Raw genomic sequence first — 18591 nt, forward strand, 5'->3', positions numbered from 1 at the left:
AAAGGACATTTAGGCTCAGCCCTCGGTTCTGTCGTCCCGGTTCTGACCCGCAGCCATGCTGCAGGACCACCTTTCTGGCCCCTTTGGGAGCCCCTTCAGGGCTCCACCAGGACCATCTGGGGCTAGGGGCCATATTCACAATGGGGAGAAATGCTAACTTTCAGTTGGAAGTTGGTGAACATCACTATGAACTCATTTCCCACAAGCCCATGGTTGACCCTGCTGGCCTGTCTGCCTGCCCTGGTGGAATCTAGGACCTGCCAGCCCCCAACCCCTGCCCCCGCCAGGTGACACTACTGGTAAAGAACTCGCCATTCAATGCAGGAGATGACAGGGACATGGGTTCTATTCCTGGGTCAGGAAGATCCCCTGGAGGAGGGCATGGCAACCCACTCGAGTATTCCTACTTGAAAAATCCCATGGACAGAGGAGTCTGGAGGGCTACAGTCCATGAGGTCACAAAGAGTCAGACACAACTGAAGTGACATAGCGTGTACGTATACATGCGCATGCTTCCACTAGGGGAAGAGGGTGGGGAGGGGAAGACCACCCAGCTGTCCATACTTCCTGAGCTGAAAGAGGATGTCCAGGACTCTGGGGAGAGGAGGTGGTGGGGACAAAAGTGGGTGCTACCTCAGGGATGGTATGTGGGGATGACAGCGTCCTGTGTCCCCAGCAAAGCCACCTATAAGGGGAGGCCCTGGAGCGGAGGACCTCTATCTGTGGGTCCGTGAACAGGACAAGCGGGCTCAGGGGGTTCCCGGTGCTCGGCCTCCATGGGAGTGTCCCCCCCTGGCTACATCCCCTGGTGTTAGGGTGTCCATGTTTAAAGGAGCGTCACATGACTGTGGGGAAGCATGATGGACAGAGCCAGGGGGGCTGACTAAATGGATGTTAAAATATCACAAGGACGCTGCTCACCTACTTAAGGTACTAATGTCATTAAGACTTCGATAAAGAGGCCACTGAAAGAACTTCTTCAAAAAATAAGCCACTGACTTCTATGGGACAGAAGAAGTCGTTGGGGGCAGTACTGCTGCAGTGGAAATGTCTGAGCATCCATGCTTTCTAGGACTTTTCTCCTAAGGTATTGTTACCTTCTGTTCATTTCTTTCCCTGACACGCCTGTTGGGCTATACTCATCTGCCTGTAATAAATAACTCTATTGCGAGCATTTAAATGGGTGAGCAGGACTCCTCCTTGACAGCTTGTCAGCGAGGACTTTAACCATGTGTCTGTCTTATCTGTTCATGGACTGCCTCCAAGAAGGACTGAGGAAGCCTGACTGTCTCCTGAAGGCCAGTGGCCCCTTCTCATCCCATTTCCCAGCTGTTTCCCAAGGTCTCAATGAATTCACTGTCCCCATCAGGGCATCGCCTCAGCTCAGGAACTCATTTCAGTTAAGGAGAGCGGGCGACTTGGGGAAGAGCTCTCTCATTCAGGCCCCTTGTTCCTGGACCTGCTCCCCTGTTTCTGTCTTCACACCAACCAGGCAGACAACTGGAGTGTGTTTACTAGACTCCTATTTAGGCCACAGACCACAAATAGCACACCCTGGAGATGCAGCTGACTGGACAGCGAGGCAGCCCCCCATCCGTCCACAGCCCATCGTGAGCTGAAACCCTTCTGCCACGATTTCTGACGACAGACTATCATTATAATTCTATCCTGGGAGCTAAGGGGAAGAGCTCTGAGTTTAGATAAATTTAGAAATATAGCTAAGCCCGATTCTGCTTGAAGCCTTCCCCTGGATTTTGAATTCTGTTAAGTTCCTGGGAAATAAAGTTAATCATCTTGCAGGTTCATAAAGGTTGTGCCAAGAGCACTTTTATGTCCTGCCGCCCGGGCCATTCTTCAGTTTTATGGCTTGTGGGGCACCCGCGTTGTGCCTGGGATGTCCCATTTCTCTGCTGGGAGACAAGTGCAGCAGATGGGCTCTGGTGGGGGTCGAAGTCTTCCCGATTAGATGGCTGGGGCGTTTAGGGCACACCCGATCCTGTCCTGGCACCAAAGGGCTAAAGTCTTCCCGATTAGATGGCTGGGGTGTTTAGGGCACACCTGATCCTGTCCTGGCACCAAAGGGCTAAGTCCTCTGTCCTGAGTAAAGGCAGCCCTCCCTAGTCTCTTGGCTGGAGCCAGACAGCTCCTGTCTGCTGGGGAAGCGTTGCTATCTAGGGAAATGAACCCAGTCACTCTGGGTCTCCCTGGTCTCAGGGTGATGATATAACAGGGAAATTTCAGAAAGAACTGGCCTTTCTCATGAAAGGCTCTTATGCCAAGAATGGAGGCAAGTGGAACTTGTCTGCATTTAAACAATCAGGTGCTTATCAGCTTGATGATAAACAGATGTAATATCCACGGGGCAGTATTTCCTTGTTACTGATATCAAGCGGCCTTGCAGCTGTCAGCACAGATGTGACAGACTCGGACAAAGCAGGGGGACCCACAGGTACATCTGGTTACAGCTCAGAACTCCCGAGTTACAGTCCTCTCTTCCTGGACTGTATTTCTTCAGATGCTGGTGAAGTGTGGGTCTGGCCTGATTCTCTGTGAATCCTGCATTCAGAGCCGGTCCCCACACCAATGAGGTGGGAGCCATGGAACAAAACAGCCAGAAATGCCCGGCACGTTTCCCTGATGGTCCCCCTTGCATATCAGGGTCACAGTGTGCCCGCACAGAGCTGTGAACACTGAGAGGTCCTCTGGGCCAAGAGAGGCCTCCTGGGAGGTGCTGGGGCCTGGTGATGCTGTAGGGGTGAGTTGTGGGGTCCTGGGGGTCAGACGCCTAAGTCCGGGCCCAAGGGGCTCTGGGCTCCAGGTGGGGGGCACTTGCTATTCTGTGGGCTGCGGAGTCACTGAGGCCTGTGAGCTGGGGACCAGCCTGGGCCCATCCGCACATGGGGCCCCGAGAGGAGAGGCGCTGGAAACAGGGTCCTGAGCTGGGACAGCGAAGGCCTCAGAAAAGGGGCCATGAGATCAGGAATCGGGTGAAGGGGCTGACGGGGGAGTGGTGAGGACGAGGCTGGTACCCGGAGGGTGCGAGGAGTCAGAGCCCAGTGAATGCAGTGGACAGGAGGCAGACAGGGAGGCCTGGGCATCTGTGTGCTGTTTGCAACCTTGAACGTGGGCCAGTGCTGCATCTATCCACAGAGGAAAGAAAACGCTCTCCGCTGGCATCCAGAGCACCCTGAGCACCTCCAGGTCTGGGCCTGGGAGCGGATTCCAAACTCTCCTCCTGGACTGGTGACGGGAGCCGACCTGGGGCAGAGACAGCCCTCGGACCATGGAACCAAGCCACCTGCTCCTGCACCTGCCGCCGCAGATGAACACACGTGCCTCCAGAAGGCCAGGCTGCGGACGGCGCTTCCCTGCACCCGGGGCACCCGCCTCCCCGGGTAAGCCCCAGGACAGCTTTGGGAAGAGAGGCCACGCACCCTGAGGGTACCTGTCGCCCCGGGGGCTCCAGCCTCCTTCAGACTCCAGCGGGTCAGCCGAATTCTGGCCCCCCATGTCCTGATCTGAAATTCATGCATAATAAACTGACTTTCACAGTGAGCGGTCCTTGTGAGACACCTGCCAGTTATCTGAAAACCAGCTTAAGGGTCAGAGCAATCAGGTGTATTCTCTGAGTTGGATCAGCACGCATTCCCTGTGCGACGTGACGGGCACAGATGCACTCCCAGTGCCCCCGACGGGCGAGGCCCAGGACGTCTTACATGGACACGGAGGGCGCTGGACAAACATTCGTTGCTTATAAGCTCCACTGTGGTTCTGAAAGGCTGCCTGTCATTTCCAGAGGAATGCAAGGCACTTCATACACCTCTAAGGACCGGGCAAGATGATGCAGTCATCTCAGGAAGGCAGAGACTGATTTTAGAACTGAGTTCCAGGGGGAGGGTCTCAAGATGGACTTAACATGACTTCACTGTGCTTAGATTCCTGGGATTACCACAAAGTACTGCCAGTCTGTTCTCAGTACTTTCTCCCCTTTTAAAATATTTATCTATTTATTTTTATTTGTTTCACTGCACTGGGTCTTAGCTGTGTCATGTGGGATCAAACCAGGGATGGAACCCGGGTTCCCTGCATTGGGAGCGCAGAGTCTTAGCCACTGGACCATCAAGGAAGTCCCTGTTCCCAGAATTGTGTGCCCGTAAACCTAGCCTGGAAGCTTCTGACGCTCTTAGTGACCAAAAGGGGACCACCAGAGACCCGGTCTGGTGGTGGGCAGTGCAGGCCTGGGATGGGGCAGAGGTCGTGGCAGGAGGGGGTGGGGTGAGGGCAGAATGTGGGTAGTGGGGAAGCTTTGGGGTTCAGGCTGGCTTTCAACACCTCACTCAGTTTGGATGGAAAGGGCAATTGCTGGGGCTTTGATACTATCCACCTGGGACTGAGATGAGCCAAAGTGGCCCCAGACCGTGGAGCTGCCTGAAGAACCCCAGCTGTGCCAGAGAGGGGATGGGAGGGGCCCAGGGCCACATTCATCACCTGCATGTCTCTGCCCCCAGTGCAGGGCCAGTTCTAAAGGACACTCTCCACCTGCACGTCTTGCTGCGTCTTGCACCCCCTAAGCCATCTGCATCACATCACCTAAGAACTCCCTGCTTCTTTATCTTTCCTTTACTTTTAAAGCAGCTGGCCCCACGGCTCTCCCCGACCAGCTTGGGCTGGGCACACAGGGCTCCTTCGATCCCGCCCTTGTATGTGCATGGACATGACTGTGAGGCAAAAAGCTTAGACCCATGTAAACACAGGCTGCAGTTTTGTTTCAAGGACTCCTTCCTATTTATTTGTAATTTAAATAAAATTAAAGGTTAAGGATGAAGAATCCCCCATCTAAAAGGAGAGAAGGAAAAATAAGAACGAGGAGCGCTCCACACACGCTCTGCAGGTCACAGTACGTGCTGTGCTCAAGGTAATTTTCCAGCTCTAAATTCAGCATCCTCTAAAGCTCTGTGTCTGGGATTCATGCAACTCTCAAGCACCAGAAAATGCCAAAGCTCATCAAGGAAGCAAGAAAAGAGGAGCCCTGCTGAGAGCAGCAGCCCCAGCCCAACCCTGAGTCAGGGGCCGAGGTCCCGTCCTCTCGCTGCACCAATTCCTACGCCCGAGGTACCCGTGTAACGTCATCAGGACCTTTAACATCCACGTACAGCCGGCCTCCTGGGTGACGCAGCCCAGTGACGGGTCTTTCAGTGCAAAAGGCTAAATTCCACTAATGGCAACATCACAGCGTCAGAGATGTACCAACAATGGCCCTGATTGCCACTAGAGTCCACTCGGCGGACTTCACCGAGCAGTGAGTCATCACAATGGCCCCCAGATTTCTATGTCCTGCTGACGTCACTGTATCGTGAGTCCAGACACAGGAGGTACTGTCCAGTCCGTTCGTGCTACGGACTGTGAGATGGCTCAGTGGCCTAGCCACCCCTGTGGCTGGGCCTGGAGATGCCTGTGCTGAGACTGGCATCTGTCACAGACCAGGGCCCTCTTGGCTGAATGTGGCTGGACTGGACTCAGCCTTCACAAGCTGGGCCATGGAGGTCACGGGCCACTGCACGGAGGCGAGACCTCCTGAGACCACAGCTGTTTGGTTTGTTTATTTCTCAAGTTGTCACAGGACACATGCAGAGCCTCAATCTCAGAAGAGGTGAAAGAAAAGACCAGCCTTTTTAGAGGCTATGTCCTCAGAGCTTTCGACACACCATCCCAGAGTCCCAAAGCAAAAAGATCACGCATTCGGCAATGTAATCGGAGGTGAGCATGAGGCCAGAGGGAAGAATGTAACACCCGCTGTGCGCTTCACTCCAGGTTGCCGTGCACTGCAGGCGCTCTGCCCTTGGACAATCAACACACGGGGTTCTCTGCTCCGAACAAATAAGCACAAAATCAGGACACTAATTACTGAGACAGTACATATCCTATAACTGAAAAAAAAAAAAATTCAGCTAACCCACTCCAGGGAACGGAACAGACAAGAGCGTTTGTTCATTTATCCACCAAAACAAGCTGAGATCAGTGACTCAACTCCAGCATGCATCCCAGAGGAAGAAAAATAGATCAGAAATCTGGTTTGTCTTGGCTGCACCGGATCATTAATATTTATAAAGAATTGTTTAGATCCAGAAGTTGCAAAACAGCTCTCGGAAGCTACAATCAGCATATTAAATATACATACAGAGATGGAGATAGCGACAGAGGAGGAGAGCTCGGGAAGGAGGGAGGAAGAGAGGGAGGGAGAGAGGAAGAGAGAGAAAGGGGTGGACGGGGAGAGGTGGAGGGGTGGATGGGGGGAGGGGTGGAGGGGGAGATACAGGTTAAAATATATCCGTCTGATATATTAGGCTATCTTTCTAGCCATGTTTTCACTCCACTTCTGCAAAGTCAACACCAATCCCGGGCCTGGTGGGACTCCTGCAGCCCCAGTAGTTCCTTTACCATAACCTTGGTGGTTGAGGGGAAGAGGTTGGTCTGTCCAAATCCTTCCCACCCCTTCTGCCTTCCTTCCCAAGTGGTCTGGTCACTCCTGCTTCTCCACACCTGTTGAGACTGGAAGGGGGTCTTGCCAGGTCCTTCCCTGTGACTCTAGAGGGTTCATGGCTTTAGTATTTAGTTACCAGTGCTTTGTTGCCTTGCTGAACCAGATGGTAGCTCTGTTAGAGGACCTGGGACTCTCATATATGAAACCGGGTCTTGTGCTAATTCCGAGTCTGCTAGAACTTACCAATGCAGTCACCGGCGGTACTCTACTTCCTATAAATCAGAAGGCATTTGGGAATAACGAACTTGAGGACAAAAAAAGGGACATGGTGACATACATAAAGCATTAACTCCAGACCTGTGGATGATAATAAACCACAGCACTCAGTGCAGGGAGGACATAAGGGTCCAGTTTTACGTGATGCACCTGTTCCAAGCACACAGCTTTGAACAAACAAGAGCATTTCAAAAACCTGTCCTTGTTTGTGACAGGGTTTAGCTGGGAGAGCGTGGAAATGCCGGTCCCTCTGGTGAGATGAATGGCTAGAGATGGACAGGTGACAGCTCCTCAAAACACCTGCGGCATCTGCCAGTCAAGACTCTGCTGGAACCAAGCTCCTGGCTGACGTGGGGGGGTGGAGGGAGGTGAAAGGCCCCGTCTCCCTCCATCTGTCTCCAGCGACCCCCAGGGTGCAAAGCAGAAACCCACAGAGGCCCACAGTGCCTGACACATCTGCTCGCTTTCTTGTGGAAGGATTTTCTGCTCTGAGTTGACTATTCCAGAGCATTTTGCTTCTGGGTGGTGCCCTCTGACACCTGTTTTATTTCCCATCTTTATCCTTTGGTTTAAAACCCTCAGTTAACAGACCGACTGCAGCGTGTGTTCAAAAACCCTCAGTTAACAGACCGACTGCAGTATGTGTTCAGGGCTCTTGGGCCCTGCCCTGCCCTCCCGGGTCCCTCAAATCACCTCTGTCTTTGTGGCTTCCTCCAGTGGGGCGCCCTCAGTCTATGACTGATGGAAGCCTCTCCTTGCGGGTAGCTCAGAGGATGGCACTGCCTCCAGGGGGCCCGAGGTGGGGGGTTTGTGTTGGCTCCCACAGACCTGAGTAGGGCGTGTGCCCAGAGTATTTGGTGGCTTGACTTGATCTTTGTCGTGGCATACTCCTCCTGGTTGTGTCTGGACACCCTCAGGAGACACCACATTTGTAAGCCACGAGGTTCATCTTTAGGAAACGACCAAACAGAAAAATGGGTGTGCATGTGTTTGTATCAGACACACATGCGAGCCCCTCGAAGGGCCGGGCCTGGGGCTTTCCACCCGTTATTCACATGGCGGTGCCACTTCTCTGAGTCTGAATGAGGCTCTGATGGGCTTTGTTCTGTATGTCCCAGTGCACTTGACCACTCGCCCGAAGAGCCAGGACGAGTTCCAATTGGTGCCGGAAGGAATGGGAACTCAGATGACAGATAATCTAAGTTCCTCAATCAAGCCTTCAGTTTGCTAATTAAAAATATTCCTGTTGTAAGAGGAACACATTCTCTGCATAAGTAATTAAGGGAAGAGAGAAATACAGATTTCTGCTTCTGCTGATGCAACAAGTCTTCTGCGGAAGACAGCTACAGATTCTTTATGAAATATTAAATAATACTTTTAAGCACTGGTGCTATTCACAAAATTCATAATCTGGCTCTTAATTCCCTTTTCTCATTTAATTATTGTTATAATAGTGCAGATAATAAAGGAAAGAAACATTTTGTGAAATGAAATGAAATCAGGACATGATAGATGCTCAGTGTAGACAATGCCTGAGGCAGACACAGCGCACGGAGCCCTCAGGCTTCCCTTGGCTCCAGACTCAGGGCCTCTGGGTGGTGGGGGGACGGAAGGGTCTTCCAGCTCCAGTCTCAAGCTCGAACCTGCCACACAGGTGAAGGCACCTAGGTAAACGCCCAGTCCCTTCTAGAAGGGTTCTTTTCCTCACTGTAACACACTCTAAGCAAGTGGGGACAATGGATTTAGACATGAGAACTGTGCTTTTATTTTTTGTTTGCAGATAAAAGTCAAAGTTATACTGCGGTAGGGGAAGGAGGGGACTTCCCTGGTGGTCCAGTGGTTAAGACTCTGCGCTTCTACTTCAGGGGTGTGGGTTTCATCCCTGGCTGGGTAACCCGCATGTCTCATGGCCAAAAAATAAAATAAAAAAGTCTTAAAAAGTTATATTGCAGGAAATTTGATTTTGAGGGTTAGAAACATTGATATATGCATCATGTACCATACTTGCTACATCTCTGATTTCAGGAAATTATTTAATCCCTTGAAACTTCAGCTTTTTCACCTATAAAATGGGGATAATAAATTCCCAGCTTTCAGACTCATTGCAAAGATTAAATAAGACAAAGTGAGCACATCAACTAGGTCCTAGCATCGCTCAGCAAATTTAGGTTCCTCTCCACCCTCAACATCACTCAGAGCATCGGTTCCTTGGTGAACCCACCAAAACTACACATAACATTCTCCTCTCTCCTTGGTGCCTACGCTGGGGGCTGGATCAAATGATTAGCACTGGAGCAAATGAAGTTGTGGACAGATACTACACTTGGGCCTCCACGCCGAGTCCTCCACACTGTCAGTTCCAATTCGCTGCCTCCTCCGGGCGTGGCTCTGGGCCAGGCCCACTGCCAGCCAGGTCTTGCCTTGGGATGCCATCACCCTCCCTGATCCCATAGCCACCAAGCGATGTGAGGGCAGTGCCCTGTCACGGACTTCCCGAGAGAACATGCGTGTGCAACAGCTCAGACTATAGCAGCCTCAGGAGCGAGGGAGGCTTGTTCAAATGCAGGGTCCACACCCCACCCTGGTGGCTCTGATGGAGCAGGTCGGTGGAGCCAGACAACACGACTTTCTAACCCCGCTGAGGCTGTCGACACTGTTGGCCAGGACTGCCTGAGAAGGCAGGTGTAGGGTGTTTAACCCGGACCGGGACCTGGCAGGTGCAGACGCTGCCCACCTCACTGATACTTTCTTACGGCCTTTTTCAAATCATAAAATCTGTTGGAGAAAAGACCCCACATCTCCGTCCAGCTGCCCCTTCATCCGGGGACTCAGGTGTGTGCTGACAATTCCCATTTCCAGTGTCTGCAGTCGGGCTTTAGAGTTAGGGGCAGAAGGCCTGGGGCCTCAGGGCTGGGCTGGAGCGCTGGGTGCCTGGGGCTGCCTGCCTCCCGGGCCCGCAGTGCCCGGGTCTCAGCCACAAGCTCCCATGGAACCATGTTCCTTGAGGGGCAATCCACGCTCACAGCACAAAGAGAAGAGGGGCTGAGAGCGGGGGACCTCGGAGCCCCTCCTCTTATTCCAAGAGTGAAGACAATCCCTCAGGCCTCCAAACACTTGCTCTTCACTCCAAGAATGTGGGCAGCACATTTGCTGTTAATAAATGATCAGAATCCTTTCCACTGAAGGTATTAAACATCCTGACTGGTCAGGCCCGGGTCTAGGAGGTTCTTAAGGTGTGAAGGATAACATTACTCTCTGAGAAAGTGAAAGTGAAGTCGCTCAGTCGTGTCTGACTCTTTGCAACCCCATGGACTGTAGCCTACTAGGCTCCTCTGCCCATGTGATTCTCCAGGCAAGAGTACTGGAGTGGGGTGCCATTTCCTTCTCCAGGAGATCTTCCCAACCTGAGAAGAAGGATCTAATGCCAGTCTCCACAATTGTGGCTGGATTTTTGTTGTATTTACCATCTTTCAGACAAAGATGCTATGCCTGCCTTGCCCTGCTCCAGAGACAGGCCTCCCCCAGGGTCCGAGAGAAGCCGAGATCAGGAACGACCTGGTCTGTAGGCGATCTGTCCTGGACCCTACCTCTGCTTACCCAGGGCTCACCCAGCCCCTGCTAGCAGGTGACACCAATGTTCACTTGCAGAGTAAAAATATTGGTCCCATTCTACAATTTGACAATTAAAACACAGCTCTAGTGTGGAGGGCACCCTCTGCAGGGGATAGGGTGAGTCAGCAGGCCAGGACAGGAGGCTGGCCTGGACGTGTCAGGACTGGATGCAGAGGGCGCTGACGTCACACCTGGCTTCCCTTGGCTCCACTCTCCTGGACCTTCCTTCACCTGGTGGAACCCTCTTGCCTGTTTGTAATGCAGGAACACAGGATCAGGGTGCTACTGACACGGAGTGGTGGGCTCTGAGCCTGAGGTCTTCTGGAGGCCCCATCTGCCCACGTGCCTTTGTCCAGGTCCCACTGTGTGTCCCAATCCTGGGTGCACGCAGCACCCATGGCCACTGCTTGGGCCCAGGAGCTGCCAGACTCACTCCACTCACCACCCCCAGGCCCCTGATGGCCGGGAGTCTAGTTCTACAGCCTGGGTTTGTGTACCCCAGAGTAGGGGCCTCTGGCGTGTGTAGAACCAACTCACCAAAGAGATGCTCAGACAGACCCTCCAGGCCAAAGCTGGATGTGGAACAACCACTGGGCACAACTCTGGCCAAGTAGGACGGCTCCATCACCCTTCCCAACATCCGTCCATCCTCTGCGACCAAGATCTCAGAGCAGCGGCCGCACCACGCTCCCCTGGAAGGGCCTCTGGGGCCTCTTGGTTTCCTTGCAAAGAGGGGCTGCCCTTGGGGGCCACTAGTGGATTCTCCTCTCCCTCCTCACTCCTTGTAGGATCAGGGAAGCGGGGTAGGGGACACAGGAGCACACAAAGGCACTCTCACCCAACACACTGAATTGGGACAGACAACAGCAAGAAGCAGTGAGAGGCCAGGGTCCTTCTCAAAGCAAGAGGAATGAACGTTTCCAGCATAAGGCCTGGGTGGACGGCCTCAGAGCCACGGACACTGGAGAGGGAGCCCCAGGTGCCCTGAGGACGCTGTGGGCTCTGGAGCAACAGAAGGGGCTGCCTTTCTCCCCATCTGGTGGGGATAACGCGTGAGGCTGAAACTCCCTCTTTAATTGACAAGTACATGTCTTCCTTTGATTAATAAGAATGGGAATATAGATAGTTTCTGAGTGACAGGAACACAGAGGAAGTATTTAAAACCTGGGCTCCATGAAGGCACAAGGAGAAGGTTGGCCATGAAAAAGGGCCAGGAACTGACTCTCTTAGAGCCTTGCCACTGGACAGAGGGCCCAGTTACTGGCCGAGACAGGCTGTTTGGGATGCGTGCACAGGCACCATGCCACGGGACTCTATTTTATGTGTGAGCCTTTCACAGAGAAAACAGAACCCACTTTGCCTCTGTTCCAGTGCTCCAACGGACTCTCCCAACATAGGGTCGGTCCTGCTGGCACCCCATGAGTGTCTGCTCGGAGGCCCGGATCCCAACCTGCCGCGTCCCCCCCGGCCGCCCTCTGAGGATGCGCCCGGGTCTGCTGGGGTGAGGCTGGGCCCCTGAGACCAGGTTTCCCCCGCAGCAACCCCACCCCGTCCTCGCCAGCCTGGGCGCACTGGCTGCATACGTGTGGCCGACGGGAGGCCTTACCTCGTGGGACAGGTAGAAGGCGGCGATGCCCAGCGGCCAGAAGCAGCAGAGCATGGAGAAGACGCTGAGGCCCAGGTGGTCCCGCGGGGGCATCACGAGGAAGTTGTCCTCGCTCTCCGTGTCGCTGGAGTAGTCACTCTGCCGGGAGAGACGGACGGGAGGACGAGGGTCAGCATGGGTCTCCCACCATCACTGACGTGGGGGTCAGGCCCAGCAAGCCTGCCCGGCAAGTGCCATCCCCCATAGGAAGAGAAAGACCCAAGGATGGGCTCTGGGCTGTTCCAGGGAGATTAAACCCACAGCCCAGTGGACCTCTGGGATGGGGTGTGGACAGCGGGGTGTCCACTGGAGACTGGGGCTGGGGGGAGCACACAGGCGGGGTGTGGAGTCCACTCCTTGTTCTAGGACATCAACCTGGTTTCAGGACGAGGCAGGACTGGTGTTGGGGCCAGGACACTGCCTTGAATGCCTTCTTTCCTTAGACTGTGACCTAAATAAGGATGTCGTGGGCCTGGTCTTGAGCCCCGGTGTCCCTCCTGTTTTGGTTAATCAAACGCACATAAAACTGCAAATCGGAGCCTCCACTGTGCCTGTGTAGGAAGCTTCCTGCTGCACTGTTTGTGTCTTGTCTGGGGGGGAAACAGGCACACGGGGAGGGGCTCACCCCAATGGCAAGGACTGACCTTCTCCCGGGCCCCCGGGGTGGGAGCGGGTGACACATTGTCCACCCAGCACCCAGCTGCCCTCCACGCATACAGACACATGTGCACACACAGACACACAAACACACACATAGACACAAACACACACAGAGATATACACAGACACAAGCACACACACAAACACACATCCAAACACACACAAACACATGCACACAGTTACACACACAGACACACAAACATACACACAGACACATGCACACACACATCTGAACACACAGAGACACACACAGACACATACAGACACAGACACACACAGACACACACACAGACACACATACAGACACATATAGATATACAAAGACACATGCACACACACACATCTAAACACACAGAGACACACAGAGACACACAGTTACCCACATACATGTAGACAAAGACACAGATACACACAGACACACAGTTACCCACATACATGTAGACAAAGACACAGATACACACAGACACACAGTTACCCACATACATGTAGACAAAGACACAGATACACACAGACACATGCACACACACACACAGTTACACATGCAAACACACAGACACATACAGACACACACAGACACATGCACACACACAAACACACATCTGAACACACAGAGACACACACAGTTACACACACACACGTAGACAGACATACACACAGACACATACAGACACAGACACATGCACATGCACACACACACACAGATACATGCACACACACACGAATACATACGCACGGTTACAGACACACAAACACACGCAGACACATACAGATACACACAGACGCATGCATACATACACAAACACACCCAGACACACATCCAGATGCTCACACACACACACCTCGGATCCCCAGTACCCCTCCCTTTCCCCTCCGCTGGGCCAGGTTTGCAGAGCTCCTGCCTTTCCTCTGTAGCATCGCCTCCCAAAGAATAAAGGGAAGGGGGGACACCCATCCTCACTCCTGCAGAGGTGGAACCAGCAGCCCCACGGAGGCGTCACATGTGGCGGGGTCTGGGACTGAGGGCTGTGGGCAGACGCACATGTGCCCCACTGCAGGGAGGCCAGAACCCTCCATCCGGGATGGGGAGGCCAGGTGGGGTCTCCAGGAACCTCAGCACTGGGCTGGAACTGCCATGCTGCCCTTGATGGGCCTCTGCATGGGGTCTGGGGAAGGGACCCCACAGTCGGCAGGACCTGAGGGCCAAGGAGAGACACAGAGGATGGGGCCGAAGGACAGATCCAGAGAGGATGCGCGTCACGTGACAGGTCAGTCTATGCAGGTGGGAATCCTGGTGCCTGCCTGACATCTCTGATTGTGGGTACTTGTTCAGGCTTTGGGCTTCCCTGGAGGTTTTAGGTTTTGTTTTAGTTTACTATGAGTTTAAATATGTGGGCTGGCTGGATTCTCACAGCAGCTCTGGAAATAGCAGCTGTGGCTATTTTTCTGGTTATTTCTATTTGGCAAAAGACACCCTGGCCTCTGGGAGGTTACAATGTCCCTAAACAACAGAACTGGCCAGCTGGCCAGGTCACCCTGGACCTCTGTGCTCTCCACTGTCTGAACAGCAGTGTCTGGTCATCTGCCAACCCTACTGGCCTCAGTGGCTTCTTGTCTGAAGCTGGGGTGTCTTCTCCACACCCTTCCGCCCTGGGATTCTGATGACCACTTCTTGACTGCTCAGTTTCACGGTGGCGACGGGGAGGCCGGCGGCCAGAGGGGTCAGTGGGAAGTCCTCCAATCAAAGAGTAGTGCAATGCAAGCTGTGACCACAGACCCCACAGAGATGCCCGGGCCTCAACTCCCCTCTCTGGAAACAGCTTCTGATGACAAGACCATGTAAAGGGTCACCCCTCAAAATCTTCCCAGAGTTTTATTTAGAGTATAAGGGAGCCACTTCTGTAAACTACAAAGTTGTGGCTACATGGCATCAAAACAACTAGTCAATTTTGATTAAAATTGGTTTTTAAAAACTCAGATAAATTACAGGGCAGACAAAAACAGCCCAGCTCTCTGTACATTCTCCCTCCCATCAGCAGCACTGCTGTAGATACAATTGGTCCTGGGCATTGTGCCATCAGACGGGGGTGGGGGTCTGGGGCGGTGACAGGGACACCCACAAACCAAGAAGAGAAAACACACAACTGCCACCACCAAGACACGAGCCACACACAGCAACTGTTTCTGAAAATCCTCTTCACTGGTCATTAGATTAGAGTATGTGCAAGGCAGGATGCAAGCATCCAAAGGCGTTCACCATCCACATGGCTGGAGGAACAGATGTTTCAAGTGGGCAGAGCGGGTCTGGACCCCCTCCCCGTGGCCAGGCAGTCTGCCTTCAGCCGTGACCTCCATGCAGAGAGCTGGTTCTCTGCCCCTGAGGTTTCTTCCTTGGGAAGATTTCATAGGATAATCACAGAGCCCGGCTGGACACGTATCAGCCCTGTGAGCATGGACACGAGGGTGCAAGGGTGCAGGGGGCTGCACCCCTTGTCACTCATCTCTCTCAAGGCCTCACCCCCACAGTAGCTCCCTGGGCCCCCACTGCCCCCTCATCCCCTGGCCTTCTCTGCTGGGGAGAAGCATCTCTGCTGGGGGGAGCATCTCTGCTCGGGGGAGCATCTCTGCATGGCCTGGGTTGGGAGGCAGAGGCCAGGAGACACTGGGAATCGGGAATTCCTGTGAAGTCTGCATGGTGCTCCCGACAGCACTGCTTCAAAACAGCAAAATCAGAGGACTCCATGTGGACTTTTCTACGCAGTCATGGAAAATGGTGATGTAGGTACTTATTCACTGCCCTGGAAAGACGCTTGTAATAACCGAGGGAAAGAAAGAGGTAGAACGTGGAACAAGTCATATTTCCTCCAAAATGTCAGAAATTAAGCTGCTTCCAGACGAGGGGGCACATCAGTGGTTTTTTTTCTTTCTTTTTGCATTTCTAGTTTTTCCTACAAGAAGCGAGGTTATTGGTGATGAAACTTACAAAGGAGACGACGTGCTGACAGGTGGGGCTCCCCCGTCCTTCATCCTCACATGGAGCACGTGGGATATGGCCCACCTGGAGACACTGCATCGGGGGCCCAAGGAGCAGCCAGTGGAGCAGATCAGAACTCAGCACAGCACTGGAACTCCTTGAGACGCAGGTCAGACCCACCAGGCCACGGAGGGTTAAGACCACCGAGGTGCCCAGGTCTACACTGACCAGCATGGCACCACTGCCCCACGAGTCTACTATTGCTGTTATTCAGTCACTCAGTCGTGTCTGACTCTTTGCAACCCCATGGACTGCAGCATGCTAGATTTCTCTGTCCTTCACCATCTCCCGGAGCTTGTTCAAACTCATGTCCATCGAGTCGGTGATGCCATCCAACCATCTCATCCTCTGTTGTCCCCTTTTTCCTTCCTTCGATCTTTCCCAGCATCAGGGTCTCTTCCAGTGAGTCAGATCAGGTGGCCAAAGTATTGGAGTTTCAGCTTCAGCATCAGTCCTTCCAATGAATATTCAGGACTAATTTCCTTTAGGATTGGCCAGTTTGATCTCCTTGCAGTCCAAGGGACTCTCAAAAGAGTTCTCCAGCCCACAGTTCAAAAGCATCAGTTCTTCAATGCTCAGCCTTCTTTATGATCCAACTCTCACATCCATACATGACTACTGGAAAAACCATAGCTTTGACTAGATGGACCTTTGTTGGCAAAGTGATATCTCTTTGGAGGACATTCTGTGTGCCATCTGCTATGGGCCATTTTCTTTGCCTAGTGACTAGTGAACTGCATTCTTTGTCTAAATACTGAGTTTTAGCCCTTTGGTTTTGTTTAAATACTGTGTCAAGTGCAAACTTAAATTCTCCCCATTTAGCTTTGTTTGTTAAACTGAAGTTCTCTTAAAAACTTCTTGCCTTTTGAAAGGTACTCAGATGTGTGTTTAAATATGTATTTTGAAATGGGTGTAATTTGCTTTACCTACTAGATGTATAAATATAACTTTTGTAAGTAAAAAACAATATGCTCTCTAGGTTTGTCATAGCTTCCTGCCCAGTGTGATTTTCTGCGTGTGTGACTTTCTGCACGTAAGAGCTTCATGTAATTGCATAAAGCAATGCTCATCCCTTTTAGATCTTATTCTTCCCCTTTATGTTACACCTGTCAGAGAGATATAACACGTTACCCACTGGGTTCCCTACTCTTTGCAGGTGGAAAGTCCAAGGTAGCTTTGGCACCATGGGTTGGGATTGGTTTGAACTAGGACTTGACTCTCAGAGTCACATGAGTGCAGGGTCAGCATCTGAAATTCCTGGCCTGGGTGCTCTGATGGTTTCGTCTCATCCAAGTGGAATGATGTCCATCCTCGCTTGAAGAAAGGAGAAGCCAAACCTCATGAAGGTACCGTGTTCTACCTAAATCAGCCAACCTGTCTGTTAGGCTGTGGGGACACAGGCTGGCTGAATGCAAATTGGTGCCACCTTAGGAAGCAGATCTGTTAATGTGCAGCACAATTAAATACGTGCTGAATTTTGGCCCAATAATCTCACTTCTAGGTTATTTATCCTGAAGATTCACCTCCGATAATAGAAAAATACACATGCTCAAGGTTATTCATTGCAGCCTTGTATGTAATTGCAAAATATTGGGAATGACCTAAACGCTCATTCAAAGGACAGTGGTTACATAAACGGTGAGGCGTCCAGCCCATGGGATAAAGAGCAGCTGAAAAAAGAGTGTGTGATACTGATGTGAGCAGACTGGATTAGACTGAGGATGTTAGTTTCCATCTATCTATAAATAGATTAAAAAAATAAGTATGTCCGTGTACACAGGGACTGTGTACACATACGGTTACACAGATGTGCTTGTGTATGTATGTGCTACATGTTTCTTCCAGCTCAGTCTGTGGAAAGGGCCTGGGACAACACACCCACTCCCAGGTGATGAGCAGACCCAGTACCTAGACATCGGTTTCTAAACACGGTTCTCCAATATGTGGAACCAGGGCACTTTGAAGAAATGACCGATTTCAGGGTCAGGGCTGCCAAATCCAAAACAGAGCTGGGACAGCTCGCTGCACAGGAAATGATGATAAAATGGGTAAGAGATGATGAATTGTGTCAAAAGGACACAGAGCCAACCAGAAGGGGCACCTGCTGTTTAACCTGTAACAAAGAGAATAAACACACCATGAACACTGTAAGGATGGACAGGAACCTATAAACTAACAATCAATGGTCCAGTCTGTATGAAGCAATGAATGTGTAAATAAATAAATATGGGGGAAGGGAAAACTCTACCCCATGGATGAATGCCCAGCTAATGAATACGAAAGGAGCCATGAGGTTAGGAGCTTGTAAAGAATGTTAAAACCAGTAAGTGAACAGCTAGCACTAAGTGGGGTGCTCCATCCTCGCATAGCACCTCCTCACAAGATGTTTATTAATTCCAGAGAAATGCTGTTTGGCTGGGAGACACCTGGCAGATGCCACTTGCAAAAGGGGATGGGATCACCGCTTGTCAGGTGTCCCACGGAAATGCCAAGCTGGTAACAGGACATGTGGAGGCAGATGTCTCCTCGTGGGGGCCCTGCCCACAGCATCATCACCTGAATCCAACCAGCAGGAATCACCAGATGACCCAGAAGGAGGGCTCCCCTGAGAAACAACTGATCTGGACTCTCGAAACATGTCAAGAACATGAAGCTGATGGCAGAAGAAAGGTTCCAGATTATAGAGGGCTGTGATCAGAGAACAGCCTCAGGGCTCCCTGGTGGCTCAGTGGTGAAGAACCCGCCTGCCAAGGAGGAGATGTGGCTTGGATCCCTGGGTTGGGAAGATGCCCTGGAGAAGGGAATGGCAACACACTCAGTATTCTTGCCTGGAGAATCCCATGGAGAGGGGAGCCAGTCCATGGCATTGCAGAGTCAGACACGACT

General features: G+C 52.2%; 1 protein-coding gene across 2 annotated transcripts in view; it reads right to left on the minus strand.

The window, feature by feature from the left end:
• Positions 1-18591, minus strand: part of SYNDIG1 (synapse differentiation inducing 1) — a 102930-nt gene that overhangs the window by 20067 nt on the left and 64272 nt on the right. For both annotated transcript variants that reach the window (XM_027559555.1, XM_027559554.1), the window contains exon 3: positions 11976-12113. In XM_027559555.1, the coding sequence (XP_027415356.1) occupies positions 11976-12113 (138 nt within the window). The remainder of the gene's footprint in view (positions 1-11975; positions 12114-18591) is intronic.

Source organism: Bos indicus x Bos taurus, chromosome 13 (genome assembly GCF_003369695.1).
Source record: "Bos indicus x Bos taurus breed Angus x Brahman F1 hybrid chromosome 13, Bos_hybrid_MaternalHap_v2.0, whole genome shotgun sequence".
Taxonomy (NCBI): domain Eukaryota; kingdom Metazoa; phylum Chordata; class Mammalia; order Artiodactyla; family Bovidae; genus Bos; species Bos indicus x Bos taurus.